The 17,939-nt window shown below is 40.7% G+C and overlaps 1 protein-coding gene across 2 annotated transcripts in view; it reads left to right on the top strand.

The window, feature by feature from the left end:
• Positions 1 to 17,700, top strand: part of LOC110165489 (zinc finger protein 609-like) — a 287,085-nt gene extending 269,385 nt beyond the window's left edge. The window contains exons 5-8 of one of the 2 annotated variants that reach the window (XM_055154450.1): positions 2,031 to 4,284; positions 5,236 to 5,587; positions 6,388 to 6,735; positions 15,191 to 17,700. In XM_055154450.1, the coding sequence (XP_055010425.1) occupies positions 2,031 to 4,284; positions 5,236 to 5,587; positions 6,388 to 6,735; positions 15,191 to 15,234 (2,998 nt within the window). In that variant the 3' untranslated portion in view covers positions 15,235 to 17,700. Of the gene's footprint in view, positions 1 to 2,030; positions 4,285 to 5,232; positions 5,588 to 6,387; positions 6,736 to 15,190 lie in introns of both variants that reach the window. The other variant, XM_055154449.1, reaches the window with a different exon arrangement.
• Positions 17,701 to 17,939: the final 239 nt, after the last annotated feature.

Genomic DNA, 17,939 nt, shown 5'->3' with positions numbered 1-17,939 from the left:
CCACTTTACAGATGATGTCAAAACCTTAGGCAAACAAACGGGCACATGGCACGGGCTCTACATTGAAACGCTTTGTGAAACCAGAAATCGCGCAAGTAAAACGAGGTAAAGGTCCTATAGTACACAAAATGGATTCTTGTGAGCTTCAAGCAGCGTTATAAATGTCTATTTTTAGCAACTGCGAAAAGCGCTTTTGGCAGTTTTATTTGGAGAAGTTGGAGGTCATTGTGCAGTATTAGTAGACAAAATATGACTTTTTATCTTTGGGTGGTAGAAGTGTACTTTATTTTCTGACAATGAAAACATTTACATGATGTTTTTAATTCTGAATTTATTGTTCTGAATTAAATAGTTTGGAATTAAAATATTCTCCTTCAAGTATACATGGAAATAATAATTCCGAATTGAGGTTAACATGGAAAACACGTTAAATCGCCTTTATTTAATCAAAGTCTCGGGGTGGGGAATGGGTCTGATTGGACAGAGACACCAACGTATTTACGTCGACCGGAAGAAAACACACACTTCAGCTGCTACCGTCTTTTCTGTCATCTCAGTTTGTCGTTACGCCACGGACACAAACATGATCCAAACTTTTTTCGCAGTCATTTCGATGATAATTGCGCAGCAGTTCGAGAATTCTGTCATCACGCTTTACGTCTGTCGGCTGAGGAGGAGAAGGGAAGAGTGTCGGAGAAGGAGGAAGAAGACAAAGTGAGTGTGAGGCTGCTCTACCTCAGCCCACTCCCACATCCCGCTCACAAATCCAAAGAGACGTGGATGAAAGTCCGAAGCCAGGACTGGTGGAGCCGAATTGTACGGATCGCATCAGAAGGGCGACACAACGAGCATGAACTGAACCACCCACATTATTTTTAAGAAGAATAAACGTTTACATGATCAAAGAATAAACCACCCACTTACTTACTTACTTAGAAATTAAGTGTTTACATGGTCTTTGTAAAGCAGAATTTGTTTTTATTCAGAATTAAATTATTTTTATTTGGAATTAATGTAAACATGTAAACGTGGTAAATGTTCCTTACTTGTTGTAGGTTTAGCTGCAGATGAAAACTACTGCTGGGTTTCAAATGTCATCAAAACATTCTATCAGCCAATGGTGTTTAATGCAGATAAGAACAGCTTAAATGATTCATATGCTTAATGTAGTACTCTAAACATGAAACATTTAGTTGTAATACAGTAGGGTTTTGGGTCTAGTCAATAACAGAAATCTTGAATTCACCTTTTGGATATTTCTTGACAAAGTACAGTGTTATTAATAGGAACATTGTACTTTTGTTTTGGTTCATGTAAAGACCACAGTCCACATTATGTAATAAGAATGAAGTTTACAATATTCTGATTAATCATAAAGTTAGTTTATGATTAATCAGAATACTGTAGATAGTCTCAAAGGCCTGTTTTGAGCGTGGCTGCTAATTGAGCCTGTTAGACATGTGTTTAACTTGAAAAACTGCCAGTGCATCTAAATATAACGCTTCCTCATTCCAACATTCCCTAAACCTCGGCTATTTATTTTACATATGTCAAAACACAATTGTCTACATATTTTATTAAGTATGCAACTGTTAATATAATGTTTCATGATGTTTCTTTAGTTTTTTATTGATAACAAAATGAGTTTGAGCATTTAGATTTTTTGCCAGTGAGTGGGCTTAGCTTATGTTCAGCTTTTTTTTTTAATTAGACAAGAAAATTCTAATGATTTAGCAGTCTGCCTGTAATTTGTTAAGACACGAAGATCTTGCATTGCAAACATGTGAAGAAATACAACTTAATACTGTTTTTTTTTTTTTTTTTAGATAAATGAAAGTGGTAGGTTCTTTTTTTTATTTATTGTTTTCAATTTTACAGTTTTTTCATTATAAACATGGTTCTCAAGATTCAAATTTTTCATACCTTCAAGAAACTATTTAGATTAGATCTTGTAGTAAACAATATATTACCAATGACACCTTCAAATGCCGTAGTTTTCTAAAGGTTGTCTGTCCTCGTTTGTGTTGCAGGTTCTGCGAGTCCCCCACCAGCGACCTGGAGATGAGAAACGGGCGCGGCCGGGGCAAACGCATGAGGCCCAACAGCAACACGCCCATCAACGACAACAGCAATTCGTCGGACAACAAGGGCACTACCAACAACAAGACCCGCGGTGCGTCCAACAGCAAGGGTCGCCGCGGCAGCCAGACCCCTTCGGAGCGCCGCACCCCTCCCAACAGCAACACCGAGGACGTCAAAGCCAGCCCCTCCTCCGCAGGCAAACGCAAAACCAAACCTGCTTCGGACATGGAGCCCAATTCGAGTTCAGAGGACTCTAAAGGCAACAAGCGGATGCGTACGAATTCGAATAGCGGAGTAGTAGGCGGGCTCCACTTGCCGACTATAAAAGCGGAGCCTCTTCCTCCTCCCATCGACCGGACTTGCCCATCGCCAGTTCTCATCGACTGTCCCCATCCCAACTGCAATAAAAAGTACAAACACATCAACGGACTCAAGTATCACCAAGCTCGAGCTCACAACGATGATGATGTTAAGTTGGAGATTGACGGGGATAGCGAATACGGGGAAGATTCCACTCTCCACCCCGAACCGGGAAACTGCAACGGAGCGTCGATATCGCAGAAAGGTTGCATGTCACCGGCGAGATCGATAACGCCAAAAGGTAGAGGGTTCGACGCCCAAAGTCCCTCGCCTTCGCCGGGCAAGTTTGGGTCCAAGCCAGGTAAAAAGAAAGCCATGGAAGTCGAGGTGGAGCCCATGGACGGTTGCGAAGACGGAGCGTGCCTAACTGACGAAGCGAGCAATGATGGGCTGGATGACAAAAGAGGAGGGAAGAAAGGTGGGGGGAAAGCTGACAAGTTGGCGCAGAAAAACATGAAGTCTCCGCGGACCGTCGCTCCAGGATCGGTGGCGTCCCAGCAAATGTACGCCTTTCCTCCTGGCAATCCGAACTCCACTTCCGCGGTTGCGCCGATCATGCAAGGTATTCCCAAAAGCCCCCAAATGAAAGGCGCGCAACCTAAACCGCCAGCCATAGCTGACCCCGCTTCAAATAACTCCAAAGACAAGAAAAAGAAAGAAAAGAAGAAAAAGGAAGGGTTGAAGGATGCGGAAAGCCCTAAACCGGCGGGGAAGGGTGTAAAAACTGAGGATGGGAAGGTCCCTTATCCAGATCCCTGCGAACAAGGGAATAAAGGAGATGGACTTCTTAATGGATCTTCGGACCCCCACCAGAGTCGGCTAGCTAGCATAAAAGCAGAAGCCGACAAGATTTATAGCTTCTCCGATAACGCGCCAAGCCCGTCGATCGGCGTGGCGAGCAGGATAGATGGGACGGGCATGCCGCAGCCCCTAACGCCCCTTCACATTGTCAGTCAGAACGGAGCCGACAACGCATCAGTGAAAACCAACAGCCCTGCCTACTCGGATATCTCGGACGCGGGGGAAGACGCAGAGGGCAAGTTAGAAGGGGTCAAAGCTAAGGCGGAAGACCAAGGCATTCGAGAAAGCGTCAAGAAGGCGTTGTTCCCAAACCAACCATCCAGCAAAGACTCCCCGTACTATGCCGGATACGAGGCTTATTACTCACCCAACTACGTCAACCCGAGTCCCGGTGGGCCCAATCAGGGAACGCCAGGAGGGGAAGGGCCGGTGAAGTTGAAAAGGGAGGATGACCAAGAGCAAGGCGAGGATAAAGTCAAGGTGGAGATTCACGAAGATCGCAAACCGGACGTCAACACTCCCGGTCAGCAGCCCCAGCAGCCGTCGGTCATCCAGCAGAGAACCAACATGTACATGCAGCCGCTGTATTATAACCAGTACGCCTATGTTCCCCCCTACGCCTACCACCCCGACCAGGCCTACCACAACCACCTGATGAGCACCAACCCGGCCTACCGACAGCAGTACGAGGAGAGGCAGAGGCAGATGGTGGAGCAACACCGCGCAGCCGAGAAGAAGGATGTAAAAGAGAGGGAGGCCATGAAAGAGGACTGGAAGCAAAAGAGTCCTCTGCCCCCCAGTCTCTCCAAAGCCCCCAGCCAGTCCGACTTGGGGAAGACGCAGCCCCAGAGCAAATCCAGAGACTCTCCTTCAGAACCCAAGTCCATGGGCGGGCTAAAGGGGGACGAGCCCAAGATGCCACAGGCAGAGGGGTTGAAGATGAAGCTGACGGACGGGGCTCACCACGGCAAGGAGGACCCCAAACAGGCTCTGGAGGCCCGGGGACAGGCGGGGATGGAGCAGGCCATGTGGTACAGACAGGTAACCCATCACTCCATACTTTGTTGTGTTGGTTCACTCTATGTGGCTTTTTTCATGTAAATAGAAAACCACCAGATTTGACATTTACTACAGTTACATTTATTTTACAGTAACTTTTTAACAAATATTGTACTTTTCAGATTACCTTTTGAGCAGCATACTTTTACTCAAGTAGTAGTACAGTTACTTCAATTTAAGTAGGAATAACAGTTGTGATTCCTCTTCCCACTGTGTGTAAGATTTGAACATACATTCATTTCAAATCACAAATCAGATGTTATGTTCAGATAGCTACTCCTAGTTTCCCCAAATACTTTTTCACTCTTTCACTTTCTTGGACCACTTCTGTGTACTTCTATACTTGAGTTATATTATTTCTGAAGTAACATTACTTTTACTTATAATTACTCACAATTTTTGGCTGCTCTACCCACCTATGTCAGTTTGTTAAACGTTCCAGAAAATATATTTAAGAGAAGTTTATAATTTTTGTTCTACAAGCTATAAAATGAAGTGTTAGATGTACTTGTCTATTGATTTCTTAGAAATGAAAAGCTTTCTCTTTAATGGCCTGGGCCTTTCCAGTATTGTTTGTCCTGTAAATGTAGCACTATAGGGGAGGGCGATGTGCCAAAATATTAATATCATGATTGGAGCTAGATCACAGTTTGATTCATATAAACCTGTATATTTTGACTTAGAGTGAATTACAGCTTCCTCTGAAAGAACACACTTTACTGTAGTTGATGAAATCCACCTGATGCTCCCTCAGAGCGTTCTTAAGGTTGAACAACAGGAGGTGTGAGAGGAAAGGTGTCTTTGTTTGAACACAGAGCTGCATTCAAGAGAGAGAAAATTAGAGATCATAATATACTGAAATTGCATACTCACCATATCAGCCAACCCTGTGTAATATTCCCATTCACATAGTCACATGTTGTTCCACAGCAGTATCCTGAGAGCCAGAAGCCGTCAGTGGAGGAGGAGCACCAGCATCCGCCCCGGTGGAAGGACGAGCGTGACCGGGACAGGGAGCGAAAGCTAAAGGAGGAGAGGAGCAGGCCCAAGGACTCTCAGAGCGCAGCTAAAGAGACAGAGGCTAAAGACAGTGAGCGGCTGACAGAGGAGCACCGCTCCCTCAGCAAAGACTCCAGGCCTAACCCACACATGCAGTTCTCCTCCCCCCTCGCACAGCACCAGGGTTACATGCCCTACATGCATGGGTACCCCTATGGACAGGGCTTTGACCCCAACCACCCCGGGTACAGGGGCATGCCCTCTGTCATGATGCAGAACTACCCAGGTACACACACTACTGCAGTCACACTGGATATGAAAAGAGAAAGCAACACTCTGGGAAAACATTTAGCCAACCAACATAGTTACAGGGTTTTCCTTCTATCAATGACTGAAACACAAATTCAAGTTAATGAACATGTTGGCTTCAAATTGTGTGATAATTTTAAAAATGCTTTTTGAACTAATTGAGTCTCTTAAATTTTGCTCATTTTGGAGTTTTTTGGTATTTTTCAAAATCACATCTTTTTTAGCAATTCATCTTTTTCAAAGGAATGACACTGAACCACTTGGCACAATTGCACTTCTCTGGCTGAAATGATTAGTGGATGATTCACAGCTCCTCTGAGACAGTGTGAGCCGTAATGATGTGATGTTAGGAAATGAATTTAATTCTATCAGTGTATCACATGTGTTGAATAGTATAGGAATTAAATGCACTAAAACTGCAGAACACACAGATCCTAGTTGTTTAATGCACTAATGTTTCAGCTCCAAACTGAAACGTCTCATGTGTGATTCTGAAAAGCCTGTTCACTGTCTGGAAATGTTTCAAATATTAGTCAGTTCTGTGTTTACATGAAGCTTGTCCTTACATTCTAAAGCCCAAACAGCTGAGCTTTTATTTACCCACTGCTATGATAACGACAGCAGAGCAGTGATACAGAATGTGATTTAATTGTTGCCGGACTAAGTGCATTAGGCAAACTTAATCCACAGCAGTTAGCCATTTGAATTCTCACTGAGAATAGGTGGTATAATATACTCCAACTGTCATAAATATTAACATGATTTTCTCCTTCCAAGGTTCGTACCTCCCCGGAGGCTACCCCTTTTCCCCATACGGGAGTAAAATAGTTGGTGAGGAGGGCAGTGAGAAGTCTCGTGCCAGTCCCACTGTGACTAAAGCCGCCCCGGACTCCAAAGCGCTGGACATTCTGCATCAGCACGCCAGCCAGTACAAGAGCAAGTCCCCCACAGTGGGAGACAAGGCTCCTCATGAGCGGGACAGAGAAGGGGAGCGAGGAGCGACCGGAGAAAGGGAGCGCGATGTGGACCGGCCGCGCTCTTCCCCCTCGCAGCGCATCATGCCCTCACATCACCACCTGGGATACCCTCTGCTCTCAGGGCAGTACGACCTCTCCTACTCCACAGGTACGTCTGCTCCACCCACCAGCACCAGGGGACGGGTTCAGGGTGTAGGGTCAGGTGAGGTTTTGAACTCTTCTGATGTTTCAGACACACTGAAGTGAAAATAAAACACCATAACTCAATATAAGCACACTTCAAATACTTATTTACTTACTACCACATTTCAAGTACTTTGGCAGTACCTGACAGGACTAAAGAGGAGAGTGAGGGGGGGCAGAGGGGCGGGGTCTAGACCAGGGGTGGGCAATTCTGTTTTCTGTGGGGCCACATGAGAAATAGAAAAAATTGTGGAGGGCCAGACTAAAACGCTTAACTCAGTTCTCCATAATATTAAATGTATTTCTTTATAAAAAGCAGTAAACCACTAAACCCATTTAGTCTTAGTTTAGACCTGGTTTAAACCTGGTTTAGACCTGGTTTAGACCTGGTTTAGACCTGGTTTAGACCTGGTTTAGATCTGGTTTAGACTGCTTTAGATCTGCTTTAGATCTGGTTTAGACCTGGTTTAGACCTGGTTTAGACCTGATTTAGACCTGGTTTAGTCCTGATTTAGACCTGGTTTAGTCCTGGTTTTAGTGAGATTGCCTTACAACAAATGTTATTTAAAAACACGTCTAAAATAAAAGTAATGCAGCTTTAGTCCATGCAGGAGGTAAAATTATAAAATGTTTATTTTGTAATTCCAAATGAGTTTAAACGGGCCGGTCAGAGTGAAAAGGGCCGTATGTGGCCCCGGATCTGGACTATGCCCAGGTCTGGTCTAGACATACAGGAACAGTGTGTTTGTTCTAACAGGTGTAACTCCGCCTCTGTTGGTGTTTGTGAGGAAACACCTGGCTAGAGTCATTTTTACCAGAAAGCTGTTAATTGACCTAGTTAGGACTAAAAACACAGTGCTGTTAAGGCGGGTGCACAACAGCTTGTCTGTGTGGAGATTTACTTTTATTTGATTGCACATGTTTTTATTGTTATTAAAAGTATCTCCAAAGATTTTCTGTATCTTGGCCTGGCGGTGTCATCTGCTCCTTTATATTCAAATATGGTAACACTTTATAATAACTACACCTTATTTAGCCTTAATAAAGCATGAACAAAGACTTAATTAATAATGATTCACGCTTAGTAACTACTTAATTACTACCTGAATTAGCACTTAACTTGCACTTAATTCACCTGTGCTGTAAATAGTAACTCAATACTTCTTAATTACTCGTGAACTAACCATTTGCATGTTTACAAATGCATATTTAAGTTCACATTTGAGCATTTATTAATGATTAATAAGCTATGAGAGAATGATTTACTAATAATGCAATGCAATGATCATTCAGGCAGCTGTTATCTGTTAGTTAAGTCTTTCTGAGAGCTTTTCTAAAGTGAAGACTAATTATGTTTATTAAACATTTGTTAAGTTTGGTCAAATTCCAGAGAAACAATAATGCATCACTAGTAAATCATTCTCTCCTGGCTTACTAATCATTAATAAATGCTCAAATTTGTACTTAAATATACATTTACAAATGCACACAAATGGTTAGTTCATGAGTAATTAAGTAAGAAATACTTATGAGTAACTATTTACAGCACAGGTGAATTAAGTGCAAGTTAAGTGCTAATTCAGGTAGTAATTAAGTAGTTACTAATCGTGAATCATTATTAATTAAGTCTTTGTTCATGCTTTATTAAGGCTAAATAAGGTGTAGTTATTATAAAGTGTTACCAAAAATATTAAATGAATTGTTCAAAATATAATTCAGCGCACAATACTTCTTTCAAAGAGTTCCCAGTAGTATAATAAGTATCATGTTTGAGTGTGAATCGAAGTGTTGGCACTCGGCCTGCGTGTACCGGCGCAGTGAACAAGTCAGCAGTCTGACAGGCTAAGAACAAAGGCAGCTAGAGATAAACCTGCTAAGCTGATTATCTGAGGATATTTAAGCACGGACATGATCAAAACAAGTCTAATGGAGGTGCACGGGCTTCAAAAACACAGAGGAGCTTCTTGGATTTGAATGTCCTGATGCAGATAGATGTAATTTTTGATGAATGTACAAATTAAAAAGCTCAAAAGTAACATTGGAATAATATTGGCCTATTAAATGCATTGTTTTCTGTTCTTTGTCAACACAAATGGAGGTGGTTAGAGTTGGACGTGTCTTGTGGATGTGTCATGTGTGAATACAAAGAGATAAAGGCAACAGGAGAAAAGTACTAGCTAATTTGCACTTGTAATTACACGTGATTGGTGCATAATTGAGCCATAAAACACTGTCACAGAATGAAAAAACAAATTACACAAAGCTTTGGCAGCATATGTAAATGTTGTGCTTTGCTTTTGTGCGGCAACAAAATGTGTTCTCGTCTGCAGCGCGCGGAGAACTGGGAGGTCCATTATTCACGTTTGAATGTTAAAAGTTTGGACCTCCGAATGTTCAGCTAAAATAACGTGAAAATCGTCGCCTCTCTGTGTGAAACTGCGGCTGTGAGGCTCGTCATTTTGGTCTGAAAATGTTCGTATTAACCCGATCCTGGTGGGTTTTTTTTGTTTTTATTCCGACATCCCTTCGTTACGACATGTCTGTATTTAGACTTGCCAGTTTTCTGACACTTTTTAGTATCGCTATTCCGACACGTTATATTTTTTAAGTGATGAAATGAATGAAGCACAAAGGGCCCATGCCGCCTCCGTTTTAGATGAGATATTTTCCCGAAGGCTGGCCTATTCACGGGCGGGGTCTAGACCAGGGGTGGGGAATTCTGTTTTTCATGGGGCCACATGAGAAACAGAAAAAATTGTGGAGGGCCAGAACAAAACACTTAACTCAATTCTCCATAATATTAAATGTATTTCTTTATAAAAAGCAGTAAACCACTAAACCCATTTAGTCTTAGTTTAGACCTGGTTTAGATCTGATTAGACCTGGTTTGGACCTGGTTTAGACCTGGTTTAGACCTGGTTTAGGACCTGGTTTGGACCTGGATTAGACCTGGTTTGGACCTGGATTAGACCTGGTTTAGACCTGGTTTAGTCCGTGTTTAGTCTGTGTTTAGTCCAGGTTTAGTCCAGGTTTAGTCCAGGTTTAGACCTGGTTTAGTCCAGGTTTAGTCCAGGTTTAGTCCAGGTTTAGACCTTTAGTCCAGGTTTAGACCTGGTTTAGACCTGGTTTAGACCTGGTTTAGACCTGATTTAGATCTGGTTTAGTTCTGGTTTTCGTGAGGCTGCCTTACAAAAAATGTCATTTAAAAAAAACTAAAAACACCTAAAATAAAAGTAATACAGCTGTAGTCCATGCAGGAGGTAAAATTATAAAATGTTTGTTTTGTAATTCCAAATGAGCTTAAATTGGCCGGTCAGAGTCAAAAGGGCCCATGCAGCCTCCATTTTAGATTAGATATTTTCCCGAACACTGACCTGTTCACGCTTTTTTAAAATGCATGACTGTTTCCCACAACGATCAGTTAGGACGTTTTCCCACTGTCTGATATCCTGTATGGTCCAAGTATTTTACACCGGCCCAATGGTCTTATGGTATATGGAAGTTCAAAGTATAATAAGCTGTCACATTCATATTATTCATGTCAGAAAAGCGTATTGTTTGAAAAATCATAAATTGAGCTACTACTAAAAAGTGGAAGTAGTGGGACGCTTGAAAACTCCGACAATTAGACGTCAACATCTAAATATCAGCATGTCGGTATAGCATCATGGAACTGATCTGTGTCTAAATTCAGATATCAACATTATTAACAGACCTATTTCCCCTGAAGTGGCTCCTGCGCTCCAGCGTTGGCAACAGGTTTGATTTACAGCGTCGTTGCTAAGCACCCGCCCCCTTCCAAACCAGCAGGGCAAGGAGGGCGTGTCTCTTCCACAGCCTCGCTCTGATTGGCTCTTTGGATTTATGCTCGGATGACGTCATTCGTGTGTGTGGGTTTTATTTTTGTTTTTGTGACTCCCATTGTTGTAATACGCCATTTCTGAGTTCACTATATAATAAATATCACTTGCTGGTTTGAGTATCGGCTACATGACAGTATTCCAGACAATATCCTGGTTGTATTAAGTACATTGTTTATTAGTTAGTATTAGGTAGTAACAGACACTTAAAACTAAGATAATTCAAAAACATGCCTGAAAAGATCATTCATGCATGGCTTCTATTCAAACCCTCCTTCCCGTTGACGATAAGTTTCCAGTGTCCAACCCTGCACCTACAGGCCGACACCGAAAATGTGTCTCTGATTTGGCAAACATTTTAAAACTCATATCAGGTTATTCATCTTGTTTTCAGATTTTTTATCTACTTACTAGTTCTGAATTGGATTAATTCTAGTCTAGAGGTCGTTTGTTTTAAGAGAACTTGTCAAGTAAAATAGTCTTGCTGCACGGACAAATAATTTCACTACTTCTGAGTCATTTTCTGATAGATTTAAGTGTTTATATCTTACATTTTGGCCAAGCTTTTTTGCAGTTTATGTCGCACAATTCTCTAAAATACACAAAAGCAGGATACAAAATAGTGGTTTATTAGTGGAATTCTCCCTGATTTTTTGGTGCTCTGAAGGGGGAGTGATGCACGGAGAGCAAAGGGAGGAGGGACTAAGAATGTCAAAAATAAAGTGTAACTTATTAAACATGTTAATATGATGTTTTGACGAATATTAGAGGTGCAAGACAAAAATGATTCAGTGATATATCTTGATTCTTGATGATGATAAGTTTATTTTGGATGTTTCCATAAATAATAAATTGCATTATCACACAGTAAATGATAACTTGCATATGCAATAATCAGCAGATACCTAAAGACTATTATTTTACACTGCTCATCACAACTATAATAACCACAAATAGAAATAAAAGAAAAGAGAAAAAAAAAATCTTTTGTTCTGAAAAATTCTTCATTGCACAATTCCGGAATCGATTCAAAATGGATCTAAATCGATTTTAAAATATTTTTCACAAAAATTCTTAAGTTACATTCACTGTTCTCGTGATTTGAAGGTGTAGTTGACGATATTATTAGAAGTAATTATTAATAAATTGCAGTATATCATCCAGTGTTTCGTGATATATTAAATCAGGGGTGTCAAACTCATTTTGTTCCGGGGGCCGTATCCAACCTATTTTGATCCCAAAGTGTCCGGATCAGAAAACTCATGACATATAAACCCCAAAAATAACAATAAGTTCAAATATTTGTGCAGAGAAACACAAATCTATTACAGAAATCTTTTTTAATTGATGAACTCTTTCTTTTACAAAATATTATAATATTATGAACAACCTGAAACTTTAAGAAAAATGCAATTTCAACACAATGTTTTAACATGAACTTGTATGTAAATAGGAATAAGTCAATTTTACTTGTTAAATTCTGCACTCGGCTCCACTTTTCTCATGTTGGACATTTTTCTGATGAGGGTGTCACGGTCAACAGTCAAAACGATCGTCCTTTAAGAGCGTTTGGAAAGAGACAAGTCTTCATTTGTGCTGCTCTGGTGGGAGGGGCCACGTACAGAGACACTGGAGAATCTGATATGCTCAGCACTGCAGAAAATTTACAATATTTTAATAGAAAATATAATTACAATATTTTTTTAGAAAATCGGCCTGAGAACCAAATTAAAGGTCTTGGAGGGCCAGATCTGGCCCCTGAGCCGTATGTTTGACACCTGTGTATTAAATCGTGACATGGATATGATATGTATCGTATCATCAGACTCAAGGCAATGCACACTCCTACTGCAATATAGCATTTTAAAAACAATAAAAGCTAACATGAGGATGTCATTGTGTTTGCAGTAGAAGTATAATACCTCCTTGTTGAAGTATCGGTTTAGGAGTATTGGAAGTGAAAAAGCTGAATCCTTGTTCTAGTTGGGAAATGCCCCAGTTACCAGTCGCCTGCAACACACCACGGTCTGTTCCTGAAAGCTGTTGGTAGTGCTTTCGAATGCTACCATGACTACCAGCCTGTGTGTGCCCCCCCCCCACACACACACACACACACTACACACTCCTCCTCCTCCAGCCCGCCCCCCCGCCTCACAAAAACGCACAGCCATTACACTGAAACACAAGACACAAACTAGCTGCGCTGTTTGCATACAACACAGGACAGGTGCCAGGGCTCCCTCAGCACCAAAACAGCAACAAACGAAAGCTTCCGTCATCCGCCCGGGCTCGCGCTGCTCCGGCGGAGGGTTACGCCGATACGAGGGAGTCGTGCTCTGGCCCGGGTTTGGCTGTGATGAGGCTGTGCCAGAGCCGTGCCGCAGTGAGACAATACGCCGCTCTCTCGTTCGGTGCAGGTCTTCTGAGGACAAGTGAGAGCTCAGACTGTAATGAAGACATGAGATCAGAGCCACTACGGCGCAGACAACAGGGACATCTAGTGGTCCAACTGCGGTACTGCGGCAGAGAGCAGCACAGGTCAAACGCACTGTGATTATGTAAGACAGAATTCTAAGATGAACTTTAAAAACCTAGAAAGTATCTGTGGGGTACATTGAGTTGGATCATTTGAATTTAGTCCTCAAATGTAAAATGTAGATTAGGTATTTGAGGTCATTTTTGTCTTGAATTGATTTATAGTTTCAGATCAACGATGGGTGTAAATATGAACTCGATGCATTTGCTGCGTCCCCAGATTAGATTATCTTGTAGTTATAAATACACAAAGATAAAACCATAAAGTGGTTGTTTAGTTGTTTTCATTCTCAGTGTTGAACTCACATACAACGGAGAGGTCAAATGAATTTTAAAAAACAACTCTCTCGAACCATATGTGTTACAGATGTGGAGTAGACTTATGGAATAATTTAGATGGCTGTATTAACTTAGAGCATTTCAAAAAACAATAAAAAAAATCAGAAGTGACTGTATTTCTGTTTGAGGGGTTAGTATATGGAACAATCTGAGTGATGATTTTTAAAAGTTTAACACTGTAGAAGCCTTTAAAAAAAAGAGTATAAAGCGTTTTGAAAGATATAGAGCTCTGGAATGAATTAATTATGCATTAAATTTAGTTGGTTTTAATTTATATTTTGTCCCTTATATTTACAGTAAGTCTTGAAATAGTAAATACAAACTTGCTGTTCATACTCTGCCTTTTTTTCTTGGAATTCTGTCATTGTTTAACAGGGTTTGGTGTTAGAAGTAGTTTTACTTCAGCCTGAACCCTTTCAGTCATGATCCATGGGGTTGTTTTGTTTTGTAGAGCTGCAAAATGACTGAATAAAACTACTACTACTATTATTATATGGACAGGCCTCATGTGAAGCTCAGAACCTCCAGAATTCCTTCCCTGAGCTGCAGAGGCTGCACTAGTGCACTAACACTAGCTCGGTTCTGGGGTTTAGGGAGTGACCATTCAGATCAGAGAGAAGCATTTTAGGTTTGAACACACTGGATTTCAGCGCTGACACTGGGAGCCTAAATGAGACTTATAACTTGGCCCTGATGTCCAATGTTTTTGTAGATAAAAATAAATCTGCATTACAAATGTTATCAGTAAAACAGTTTGATTTGAACATGTTTACCTCATGTCTGGGGACAAAAAATGTTAGTAGTAAATATACAGTTCTAAAGCTAGTGAAACCTCAATAATAATTCAGATACAGTGTTATCATTTTATAGTTTACATTTTGTAAAGGGAGTCCTTTAGGCTGTATAATTTTACACTTTCCACCCCAACTAGTCACATGTTTTTGATTACTGTGGTCCCCAGACTGGGGGCCTCAGGCTCTGCACTACGTGAAATCAACTTTATTCTAATATAAATAATTTTATGTACTACTTACTTTACGAATCTGTAAACATAAAACTGACTTTACATGAGTTAATACTTTTGACATGTGACTCTGTGAGGAAAACCATGCATGTTTTAATCCAGTGTCTGTTATTATTAGGATTCTCACTAGGGCTGTGCAAAAATATTGAAATATCGATATATTGTATCATTTAATTTAATCATACAGAATTGATATTGTGGTCTGCTGTGTCGATATATCGTCAAGAGTATAGTTTATTTTAGGTATATTTTACTCAATTATTTTGTGTAAGAGCTACATTTGTGTTGACAATTTCACTGTTTTGAGTAAAATGGGGCATTTTTCATCTCAACTTTACACAGACTTAGTGGATTTACTATCACAGTCATGATTTTGTTTTTCATTGAACTGTATCGAATCAATTTGAAATATATCGAATCCTATTGAATCCAAAGTGCACCGTTGTTGAAAAGCGTATCGTATCGTGGCCTACGTATTGAGGTATGTATCATATCGACAACTTCTTAATGATTCCAAACCCTAGTGCCCACTACATTCTTCTGCCCAGTCGGGGGCACATCACTACAGACTTTAGGAACAGCTGCACTATAGCACTAAATGAAGTGATTTAAAGAATGAGACATGTACATTTCTAATGCTCTTTTGTGCTTTGTGTTTTTAGGGAAACCTGACCGTCACACCTCAACCCTGCAGAGATTCATGTGACTGGCTCACATGGCGCAGCCTCCTGGGTGTTACCTTTAGACATCAGTTGAATGGTGTATCTCTGTCTGTTTTTAGCTCTTCTGCCCACGACTCGGCAGATTCTCTTTTTTTAGTTTTGTTTTTTGTTTTTCCCTCCCTTCCCTTCGTCAAAGCTTGAACTGTTCCAGGACTGCCACAACCAGGTTCTAAGCCATCTGCCCCCACCTCAGACCCCCAAAAACTCACTTAGTCTCTGCACTGTCGACGAATACAATGCAAAAAGACCCTATTGGAGAACAGCATTACTTTAGTTGCTTTTTTGTTTTTGTCAAAGAATCAGCAGTGGGTTTTCAAAGGGAGAGCTGGGTGGAAATTGCAAAATGGGGGAAATGGTATAGAAGTGATTTAAATTCTCACGTAAACAAGAATATATCCAAAACTTGACCCGTTTTGGAATAGGGGGAATACACCGAGCGCTGCTTTGTTTGCGGAGGCGTGAGAGCGGACATTTTAGCCACCGCCATCTTTGTTTTTCCAGTTCAGGGACGTCATCTCTCACCATCGGACCGCGCACACCTCAATGGAGAATTGACATTGTCCATATTTTGTCATGATCTGTTCCATATTGTTTTGTTCATCTTTAAATGTTCTGATTTCATACGTATGTTGAAGCCATATGAGCAAGTGAGTAGTGTTGTCATGATACTAAAATGTCAAACCCGATTTCGATACTCAATACCGATTCCGATACCAGGATGTAAACACAAAACACTCTTTAATTAGAGAATAGAATGTGATTTTCAACATTAAAGAGGGGGTATTATGCAAAATCTCCAATGTTATAACATTCTCTCATAAAAAAAAACATGCCTGAAGAGTTTTAAATGTCATCCGCGCATGTTTGAGTAATCTAGCAATCTTGAATTCGAATTTTGAATCCTCCTTACAGTTAGAAGTATGATTCTGCCCACACTCCCAAATGACAATTCTCTATAAATATACAAAAACTGTACACAGCAACGTGACAAACCTGACATGATATGCAGTAGTTTCATTTTAGATTGACTGTGTTGTGATAGCGCTCTGAAGGGGGACTGACTTAGCATGGGGAGTAAAGGGAGGGGAGACTCGGAGCAAAGCAAGAGCAACTTCTAAAACATGTTAATATGTTGTGTTTGGCGAATAGAAGTCAAATACCCCCTCTTTAAACACTAGTACCGTATTTTTTGGAGTATAAGTCGCACCAGCCAAAAAATGTGTAATGAAGAAGAAAAAAAACATATATAAGTCGCACTTTTTTAAAAGAAATTTATCTTACAAATTCAGAGACCAGGAACCAACATTTCCTGTTGAAAGTCAAGTTCTAGTAATAACAATAGAAGAGAGAACAACAGACTGTTAACGTCACATATGAACAGTTCTTCAGATAAACTATAACATAAACAACAGAACAAGTTTACCAAACTCTCCATCTCACTCCAAATCACTAAATCCATTCAGTTCTTCATCCTCGGTGTCACTTCTGAACAACTCCGTGACCTCCGGAGGTAAACAGAGCGCCGCCGCTTCCTCTTCTGTGTAGCTGTCTTCAGACTCAGCATCAGTTCCAGTTAGAATTATTCGGGTCTTTCTGAATCCCGACAGGATGGTTTCGGTGTCACTGAAGTCCAGGCTTTGTCCATCCATCCAGTGACTTCCAGGAAAGTTTCATGGTGCATCCTCCCAGTTGCCGTGAAGCTGTGTTCTCCATCCCCGCTTTCTGCCAGTCCCTCATACGTTTCTCGCTCACTCCAAACTTTCTTTCTGCTGCTCGATTACTGTTTTTGGCTGAATATTTCACTGTTTGCAGCAGGACAGTTTCTCTCTCACTCTAAACTTTCGGTAACACTTTATAATAACTACACCATATTTAGCCTTAATAAAGCATGAATAAAGACTTAATTAATAATGATTCATGCTTAGTAAATGTTTAATAAAGGATAATTTGTCTTCACTTTAGAAAAGCTCTCAGAAAGACTTAACTAACTTATAACAGCTGCCTGAATTATCATTGCATTATTAGTAAATCATTGTCTCATAGTTTACTAATCATTAATAAATGCTCAAATGGTTAGTTCATGAGTAATTAAGTATGAAAGAAATATGAATAACTATTTACAGCACAAGCAAATTAAGTGCAAGTGCTAATTAAGGTAGTAATTAAGTAGTTACTAAGCGTGAATCATTATTAATGAAGTCTGTGTTCATTATTAATTAAGCTTTTGTTCATGCTTTATTAAGGCTAAATAAGGTGTAGTTAATATAAAGTGTTACCAAACTTTCTTACTGTTCCTTGATTACCAGTTTCAGCTGCAGATTTCACTAAATCCAGCAGGGCACCGGCTTTTTTCTGCAGTAGGCATATGCAGTAGAGTGAAGTGACAGTGGTACAGGATTAAAGGGATAGTTCGGGTTTTTTGACATGAATCTGTATGTCATCCCCGTGAGCAGTGTTGTGCATCCACACTGACTTACCCCCGACAGCATCCGGTGAGCCGAGATACTGGCCGTTTTCGGTGCTGACGAAAGTAGTCCGGCAAGTTGACTGGGGACAGTAAAATAAAGCGTTTTTCTTCTCAAAACAATCTGTGTTCAAAAGAGTGATACATTTGCATCACAAAACCATCGTCCTCCAAAAAGTCAGACCTCATAATCGCTTGGCACTATTTTCTCTCTCCGTTCGTATC

The sequence above is a fragment of the Boleophthalmus pectinirostris genome, unplaced genomic scaffold (assembly GCF_026225935.1).
Source record: "Boleophthalmus pectinirostris isolate CB_2022bp ecotype Guang Dong unplaced genomic scaffold, ASM2622593v1 HiC_scaffold_19, whole genome shotgun sequence".
Classification (NCBI taxonomy): domain Eukaryota; kingdom Metazoa; phylum Chordata; class Actinopteri; order Gobiiformes; family Gobiidae; genus Boleophthalmus; species Boleophthalmus pectinirostris.
The sequence above is the reverse complement of the archived record's forward strand: the minus strand, read 5'-3'. Positions and strand labels throughout refer to the sequence as shown.